This window comes from Trachemys scripta, chromosome 14 (genome assembly GCF_013100865.1).
Source record: "Trachemys scripta elegans isolate TJP31775 chromosome 14, CAS_Tse_1.0, whole genome shotgun sequence".
Lineage (NCBI taxonomy): Eukaryota > Metazoa > Chordata > Testudines > Emydidae > Trachemys > Trachemys scripta.
The window spans coordinates 34,423,507-34,431,859 of record NC_048311.1 but is presented as its reverse complement, the minus strand read 5'-3'; the positions used below and the strand labels follow the sequence as shown (position 1 = coordinate 34,431,859).

General features: G+C 56.9%; 2 protein-coding genes across 3 annotated transcripts; one reads left to right on the top strand and one right to left on the bottom strand.

Moving 5' to 3' along the window:
* The first annotated feature begins 59 nt into the window (after positions 1-59).
* SYNGR2 (synaptogyrin 2) lies at positions 60-3,745 on the top strand. Of its 2 annotated transcripts, none has more exons than XM_034790047.1 (4): positions 60-215; positions 919-1,156; positions 1,787-1,926; positions 2,152-3,745. In XM_034790047.1, exons 1-4 carry the CDS (start codon positions 114-116, stop codon positions 2,347-2,349), a joined length of 678 nt encoding a protein of 225 aa, XP_034645938.1. In that variant the 5' UTR covers positions 60-113; the 3' UTR covers positions 2,350-3,745. The 2 variants fall into 2 exon arrangements, with proteins under 2 accessions (XP_034645938.1, XP_034645939.1); XM_034790048.1 differs by having other exon boundaries at positions 66-197.
* Positions 3,746-4,409: 664 nt separating this feature from the next.
* On the bottom strand, positions 4,410-7,870 carry TK1 (thymidine kinase 1; the record flags this gene model as incomplete). Its single annotated transcript, XM_034790046.1, is given in 5 exon segments — positions 4,410-6,425; positions 6,555-6,674; positions 6,756-6,845; positions 7,246-7,339; positions 7,757-7,870. Coding segments are annotated over 5 exon segments (604 nt in total), but the record flags the coding sequence as incomplete, so codon positions are not given.
* Between the last annotated feature and the right edge of the window lie 483 nt (positions 7,871-8,353).

Sequence of the window (8,353 nt, the reverse complement as noted above, 5' to 3'; positions counted from 1 at the left end):
GGCCGCGCCCTGCCATGGCCGCAGCCGGGCCGGGCCGGGCCCCTCCCTCGGGGCGGGGCGGCGGCGGCTCAAGCCGGGCGGGGCGGCGGGCCGGGCCAGGCTGGGCGGGCAGCATGGAGAGCGGCGGCGCCTACGGAGCGGCCAAGGCCGGCGGCACCTTCGACCTGCTGCGCTTCCTGCAGCGGCCGCAGAGCCTGGTGCGGCTGCTGAGCGCGGTGAGCGGGGCCGGGGCCGGGGCCGGGCGCGGGCCTGGCGGCCGGAAACCCCCCGCTGCCGCCGGAGCTGCCTGGTGCCGCGCCGGGGGAAGGGGCCGGGGCCGGGGCCGGCTCGGGGCCTCCCGCTGCGCTCTCGGGGTGGCGGCGCCCGGGGCCCCGCGGCGGCTCCGGGACGGTCCGTTCCTGGCGCCGGTCATGCGGCCATCAGCTGACCGCGCTGGGGCTGGGCGGGGCTCGCGGCTGCGCCCTCCCCGGCCTGGGGCTGGGCCCCCCGAGACTCCGGGGGGAGCGCGCCCCGTGCCAGCGGCTGCCTTTCCCCCGGGGCCAGGCAGGTCCGGCTCACTGCTGGGCTTGTGCCCTGTTTGTTGGGGCGGCAGTGGGGCCAGTGCCCAGGCGTCTCCCAGCCCAGCCCCCTCGCTGGGGGTTCGGGCCCCTGCTCCCATCACTCCCCTGTCCCCAGGTAAAGGTGCAGTGAATCGCCCCGTCACGGCGTGTCTGGGCTGCCCCATTCCAGCACACCGCTCTGGTCTGCGGCCTGTGCATCCCCTCCCCAAGAGGAGGGGGGTGGAGATGGGGCTCTGCTGCATTGAACGAACTCCCTCCTGCTTTGGAAGGGTGGTTGAGGTCCCCCGTCCCCCTGGCTCTCCATCTGCCCCGTGGTTCCTGAACACTGCCCAAGCTAATGCCAATGCTGCCTCCCCAGGTGTTCTCCCTCATCGTGTTCTCCTGCATCATCGGTGAGGGGTACACCAACCCGCCTGAGACTGCACAGCTCCACTGCGTCTTCCACCAGAACGAGGACGCCTGCCGCTACGGCATCGGCATCGGCGTCCTCGGCTTCCTGGCCTGTGTCGCCTTCTTCACAATCGATATCTACTTCCCCCAGATCAGCAATGCCACTGACCGTAAATACTTGGTCATGGCAGACTTGGGCTTTTCAGGTAACAGCAGCCATGGGGGTGGGCCTGGCTCTGGTTGGCTGATTCTAAGGCCCCCCCCAAGAATGGACCGTTACAATCCCCTAGTCTGACCTTGGGTATAACACAAGCCAGAGAACTGCCCCTGCCGAATGCCTAGAGCAGAGCAGTTAGAAACCCATCCAGCTTTAGGGCCTTCTCTAATGATCAGACACTGGCTGCCCTTGTCCATCTCCTTGGATGATCGTTTCTTTTCAGTGGCCTATGCTGGGCCTGACCAGGATGGGATTCTCTGATCTCCTGGCACTGTGCCCACCATGCACTGCTCCTGGCTGGGAGAAAGTGCCTGGCAGACATGCACCCAGCTGTGTGATCCTTTTCTGCCAGCTTGCCAAAGCATAGGGGTTATGGGGCTCTACAGCGAGCCCTGCAGGGGCATCAAGCAGCAGTGCTGGGAGACAGTGGAGTCAGTCAGTGACCCTGGCACTAACGGAGCAGAGGCCCTTAGCCAACATGTCTGCGGAACAGGCTGTTGGGCTCAGCCCTCCCTGCCAGCAGCTGGGTGACATGAAGTCATCAGTGTGGGGCAGGGGATGGGATTGCACCCCAGCAAGGCAGCAGGACCCACCGATTGCTCTCTTCCCCCTCCACCAGCACTCTGGACTTTCCTGTGGTTCGTTGGCTTTTGCTTCTTGACCAACCAGTGGGCTATGACGCTGCCGAGCGAGGTGCATGTGGGCGCTGACTCGGCCCGAGCTGCCATTGCCTTCAGCTTCTTCTCCATCTTCTCCTGGGTGAGTGGGGCTTTCCCAGCCCACAGATCTCTTCAGGGCGTACCTCTCTTGGGGTGGGGGCTTTGAGAGAATCGGGGGCCGGAGCCACATCAGCCTGGAACGGGCAGTGTTACTGTGGCTTCCTGCTGCCACTGCCTCCCAGTACCTGGGCCTGCCCAGGAGCAAAAGACGCTTGTGGCCCTCCCGAGGGGACTGGCTTTGCTGACGGCTGCTGTCTCTTTCTAGGGGTTCCTGATCACCTTTGCTCTCCAGAGGTACAGAATGGGAGTGGAGGACTTTACTAACAGCTACACTGACCCCACCCCTGACCCTTCGACCCCCTACTCAATTTATCCCAACGTCTCTCACGACAACTACCAGCAGCCGCCCTTCACCCAGCCTGGAGAGACCTCGGAGGGCTACCAGCCCCCACCTGCGTACTGAGCCCTGTGCCGTCGACCACCACTAAAGTGGCCAGCGGGGATAGCTGCACAAGTGCAATTCTTCTGTGGGGCAGGGGCTGTATCTTGACTAGGGGTGGGGGTAGGGGATTGGTGGCTGCTTAGTGTGTGAAGGGCACCAGGGTTTTGGAGTTATCATGCTAAAGGAGAGGGAGGTAGCTCCCTGGTTCCTGGCAGAGCCCAGGGCCTGAATGCAGGGAGGAGGCTGTACATGTAACTTGCCCCCAGAGCTGCTTGCTGACTCTGCCTTCCTGAAAATCAAGTACTCTCTGACTGGGGGCAGGGCTTCCTTCTCGTTCATTTGGGTGACTGCTGAGCACATGCGTGCACTGGGGACTCCTTCCTATTCAGGAGGGGAATTTTGTCCCTAAGCCTTCACCCTGGCCCCTCCCCAGCTGTGCCAATGGAGTGTGGGCAGTTAGATTCTTTCCTTCACAACAGCACAGAATGACTATTTCCTCTCTTGTGGTTGAGACAGCATGGCAAGTTTTAAACACCCCCCAACCCTGCCCATGGCTACATCCGTGTAACTTCAGCTCTAGCCCTGGTGCCTTTACTAACCCTGCTGGCTCAGATTCCCTCAAGTGCCACCACACTTTTGTATCCAGTGTCTTAATCCCCAGCTGCCACCTTGCTCAGTGGGGTTCAGTGCCTGGGCCAGCAGTTCCTTGTGACTGCACCTGCAGTTCTGCTTCTGTGCTGGGTACGGGGGGTTCCTGGGCTGCCTTCCATTTCTGCTGCTGGGTGAGCTTGGTGCCAAAGTGCAGGACTAAACTTTTTGTAACCTGACTTGTCTATAAAGCTTTTGAGTTCCCCAGCGATGTGAGGGGCTGTGCCTTGCCCCTCCCCCAGCAATCTAAAGGGGATTCCCTTTAGAGTAGGGGAGGGTCTGATCTTTGGGTACCACCTGCAATGAGGAGGTTGGTCAGCTCTTTAATGGCTGCTGAAACAGCTTCCTAGAATGACTTTGCTGTGGGGCCTGAGCAAGGAGGGGAAGCTGAGCAGCACGGTTTTATTTCACCACTACACCTTTCTGCTCACCCCAGGCTGGTCAGAGCACAGCCTGGTGGGGTCTGCTCAAAGCCACCTGGCAGCTAGCTCTCCAAGGGAGGGCCAGGCTTCAGCCTGCTCTTGCCCCTGAAGCAGCAATGCAGGGATTGGCGGGATGGAGCTGTTCTTCCTTGTGTACACACCCTGTCTTGCTTTGGCTGGTGGGTAAATAGTCTCAGGTTGCTTCCCAAGTGCACCTGTTCTGGGAAGCTGTGTCTGATCACCACACTGGGTAGGTGAGTTGCAGCCCCAGCTGCCACCCACAACTGAATGTTTTAAATGCTCATTTATCACAATGGGAAGATGGAATAAAGTCTTTTTCACTTAAAGCTGCTGACTTTCTGGGGCTGGGGACCGTTAAGGGGCAGGGGGTAATAGGGGCTTTCCCTCTGCTGGGGAGAGGCCTCAGCTCACCCTTTGCCCATCCAGGATGTTTCTGCCTAAGAAGGGGGAGGGTTTCCTCCCACCCCAGGGTAGGATAGGAAATGCAGCTCTCCCCCCCACCCCATCACACTCTGCCTAGAGCAAGTCACTGTCCAGAAGAGCCAAGAAATGCATAATCATTACACAGGCCTATTTTTAGCACCACTCAAGTGCCTCCCCTCCTGCTCCTGCAGGGGTAGTGGAGTTTGAGAGCCTTTACGCAAGCAGGCAGTTCCCCTACAGAAGCCACATGACAGAGCTTCCAGCACCTGCCCCTGTCAGCAGGGGATGAGTACAGCTGCCCCCAGGAGCCTGAGAAGAGGTCTCAGCAAGAGCACGGTGAATGTGGCATTAATACACATTACACTGAGTTGCATTAAATTTAATTTAAAACTCACCCCTGCACTTACAGACGCACTGAAACATTAGGCAGCTGCCCACCCCAAGGGCTAAGCCCCCCTGCAAGGCTAATGCTGCAGCCTTCAGAACATTAAACCTCCCCCTTTCAGTAAGCAGCTCTAGAACCATGCAGGAATTCTTCAGTCACAGCTTGTAGAATCCCCCCCCCCCCCCCCCCAAGCAGCAATAGAAGCATTTAAAATTAGCAGCAGCCCTCCTACACCTGGCAGGTGAACTTAATACAGGTGGTCAAGCTTGCTGCTTCCAGGCCCTATTGGGGTTAGGATCAATGCAGCTGCTCTAAGGGGTGGGGGAAATGGGACTGAGGAGAACTTCCTGGTGCAGGCCAGTGGTTAACAGAGGGCCTTCTGTCACAAAACAGACAGCCTGGGCTGCAGGAAAGGAGGTTAGAGCAGCTGGCTCATTCTCCAAGGAAGGGAAGAGGTGCTAGGCCCTCCCAGCACACCCATCAAAATGCTACATCCACCTTAGGGAAAGGGCTCTGGCCAACAAGCTGTTACGGCAGTTAGGAAGCAGCCAGGAATGATCCCAGGCCTTATAGAGAAAGGTGACGAGAAGATTTGCCAAGGACACAGGAAGAAATTTAAGTCAAAGTGGAGATCATCTGCCTGTTACCTTCTAGAGACCCTCACTGAAACATCTGGTTCTTAGGACAGCACAGGGACATCTGTCTGGGAGATTAAAATAGTGCTCAGTAGAGGTAGTTTTCAGATTTACTACACAATAAGGGGTGGGGCACTCACCAGCAATGCTACTCAAAACCCCTGCCTGCACTAATCTACTAGACACACAGCACATCCTTTCGATCGGGACACAGGGCTTTTAGACCCACTGTCTGCAAACTCCTCTTAGGCAAGTAAGCAGCTGTGCACAGTGGTATTAGCAGAACTAGACTCCACTGAAGCAGATGCTGCCCTTTAACATCAGCCCCAGCTCCACCTCACCTCAGGAGAGCATTGTCGTCAGCTTGTCTGTGTTCAGAGCTTAGTCACCCTCCAGCCAGGGGGTCCATTCTCCACCCTCATTAGGGTAGATGCAGGGAGGAGCAGAGCCTCACTCTGAGTTAGGACAGCTGAAACTAAAAACAGAACCCCCACCTAACCCTCCAAATCAACCCATCAAGGCTACCTCCACTGCTGGTAACAGTAAAAACCCTTGGAATGGAACAGCCCTGATTTAGAGCAACTCAGTCACTTAGCGCGTATAATTGGAGAAACCATCTTAAATTGGACAGCCACTGAAGTGCAATGGGGGAGGGGAGAACTAATTACAGCTGCCTGCCAGAGAGGGGGGTGGAGGCAGCTGCACATAAGCATTGTTAGAGGAGAAACGGATATTCGGGAGGGAAGATAATGGCTGTGGTACAGTGATAGCAGAAGACACGACACTAATAGGGATGGGAGGACTGAGGCCCTTCACCTTAGAATAGAGTAAGAGGCAATATAATGAAGGGGCTAAAGCAATGAGGTTCTCCTGTCTCAGTGCCACCTAGGGACAGGCCATCCCAGGCAGCAAGTCAGACCCATGAGCTGGTTAGGAACAGGCAAGGTCCGTAAGAACACAAGCAGAAGCCAGCAACAGTGTCAGGGAGGGAGGTCAAAAGCACTAGAGAGGGATTACCATGAGTTGGAAAAAATCACTACTCAGAAGCCTGGACAGATGGGTGTATTGGGAAGTCCCATACCCAGGGACAAGGGTCTGTTGCAGTGTGGCTGCCTCAGTAAGTGCCTCCAATTTCTTGCCCACATCCCATGGCGGAGGACTTTCCCCTTGGTTGCTTGCCTGACTCCTGTTTGTCATTGTTCTCCCCTTTTGTCCCTTCTAGGTGGAGGCTTGCCTGGTTCTTTGTAGCTCAGCACACACAAGCAGCAGTTAGGTTTGGCAGGTAGCTTTGGGAGGCCATGAGACAGCTCCAGGCTGAACAGAGGGGAAAGTCAGCTTTAAAGAAGCCCCAAAGTTGTAATCTCTTGCCTCCCCTGCTCAGTTTGCTGTGCTCCACGGCATCTGTCGCGAAGCCAGGACCTTTCGGGAGGCTAGAATATCCACCTGTTTGGCCCCCACAGGCAGGTTCTCTTTGTTTTCTGGCCCAGCCTGCTGAGGTCGCTTCCTGAAGTAGCAGACACGGCAGACAGAGTGATACTTGTCTGACCCTCCAATGACTTCAACCTGATAGGAGAGAGTAGGTTAGAAGGGGATGCTCCTTCCTCCTGTATAAACACACCGTGGGCAGGTCAGGTCACCTCACAGGTGTCTTCAAGGCCCTGTTAGAGAACAAAGACCACTCTAGACTCTTACCTCCCTCTCAGAGCCCAGCCTCTTTGTGTATGAAGCCTCCCGGTAACACTCCATGCATACAGCATTCAGCTTCACTACACTCTCTGCCAAGGGGACCAGGTTCAGGATGCTCCCAAATGCCTGCAGCAAAAAGAGAGGCTATTTGGTACAGAGATAAGAACTCAGAAGGATCCAGTTACCCATTGCTGAAAGAGAAATTACCTTCCTCTGGAAGGTCCCATCGAGGGCAGCAACGATTACAGTCTTCCCTGCATTGGCCATTGCCTCGCAGAACTCCACAATGTCTGGGAACTAGACAGGTATAAAGAGGACAGCTTCAGCGAGGAGAGTGCAGAGGAAGGAGTTTGGGCAGCTTCAAGTGAATTCAGAAGTGTCCCCACAACAGCAGGTCAGGGCACCAGCTAGGACACTACAGCAACATTACCTGAGCAAAGGGGGCAAGGAGCGTCTTCAGACTAAAGATGGTAGGTTTAGCTGCCCACAGGACCCGTACCAAGGCTATGAGGAGGGATGGCACTAGAGCACACAAATGTGGCTGGACAAGAACTCTGCACAAGACCATTTTACCAGTTTACACAGTGGGTCTAAAATTCTTCTCTGCACTCCCCATCTTACATAGCACAGGGCCCCTTCAAGGCAAGATGCTGGTTATTGGACAGGAGACAGCAGCAGACAAGCAGTGAGAACTTACAAACTGGCCTTCATCAATACCAATCACAGCTGAACCAAGCGCCTCCTGCTGCACGTCTCTGAGATAACAGGCTGAAAGAGCCTCCATGGTATTCCTGCAAGGAAGGGTCAGCACAGGAGTGAGTGCCTGGTCAACCACATAGGAGGGAGCTATTAAAAACAAGAGCTCAAGCACAGGTGACAGCTGTTTTGAGACAGGTCAGCGTTCCTGGGCTAAAAGCTGTGCCACTTAGACATGGTGCAGTTGCCAACCAGCTAGTTGCAAAAAGAGTTCCCATAGCACAGCTAAACAGCAGCTAGCCGAAAGCAGCGTTCTGTGGAGGGGCACAGGGCTGCAGTCATGCCTAAACACACCACTGAAGGCAGGGCCCATGGACTGTACAGAACAAAGGAGACAACTTCAACTTCAAGCTTGCAGGCCAAGTTCCCTTATTAGAAGCAAACAGTCAAGCTGCAACAGGCAGAGGATTATCCTCCCTGCTAATGGGGGGAAATCCATGGCAGCAGCTCACCTGTCATGCGTGGAGACCCCATTGGCGCAGTAACGAGTGTCCTTGGCGTACTTGATCACGAGGCATTTGTACTGGGCAATCTGGAACCTGCGGACCCGGCGCATGAGTTCTGTGCTACAAGAGAGTCACAATCAACCACAGCCTGCAGAGAGGCGGGCACCCGGCGGGAATGGACATTACCCCAAGGATAGGCCTAGCACACCCAACACATACTGGAGCCAACCAGACACCAGTGGCCTCCCCCACCAGGAGCCCTGCGGCCCATGATGCTGTCAGCTACCCGGGAACACAACAGCCCTGTCTCCCCCAGCCAGGGGGCTGGTCTCCTAGTCACCGACTCCCCGCAACCCGGAGCAGCAGCCAAGCCCCACTCGCTCCCCTGGTGCCCGGGGAGCCCCCAGGCTGAGCCCCAGGGGAGGCAGCTCGGAGCCAGAGTTTAAAGGACCGTCTGCCCGGGCTGCAGGGTCCCCCAGGGGCCCCCCCATGGCCGCAGAGGCGGGGGTCGGTAGCTGCGCCCCGAGAACCGGGCCTCGTTCAAGGGAGCGGGGCTGGGGCAGCAGCCAGGGCACAAGCGCTGTAGGCCCAGCAGCCCCCCGC

Excerpts from the sequence above, each read along its gene's own strand:
- SYNGR2 (XM_034790047.1), top strand. The coding sequence starts at position 114 with ATGGAGAGCGGCGGCGCCTACGGAGCGGCCAAGGCCGGCGGCACCTTC. Across the intron at positions 216-918 it reads TGGTGCGGCTGCTGAGCGCG|GTGTTCTCCCTCATCGTGTT; the intron begins GTGAGCGGGGCC and ends CTGCCTCCCCAG. Across the intron at positions 1,157-1,786 it reads GGCAGACTTGGGCTTTTCAG|CACTCTGGACTTTCCTGTGG; the intron begins GTAACAGCAGCC and ends CCCCTCCACCAG.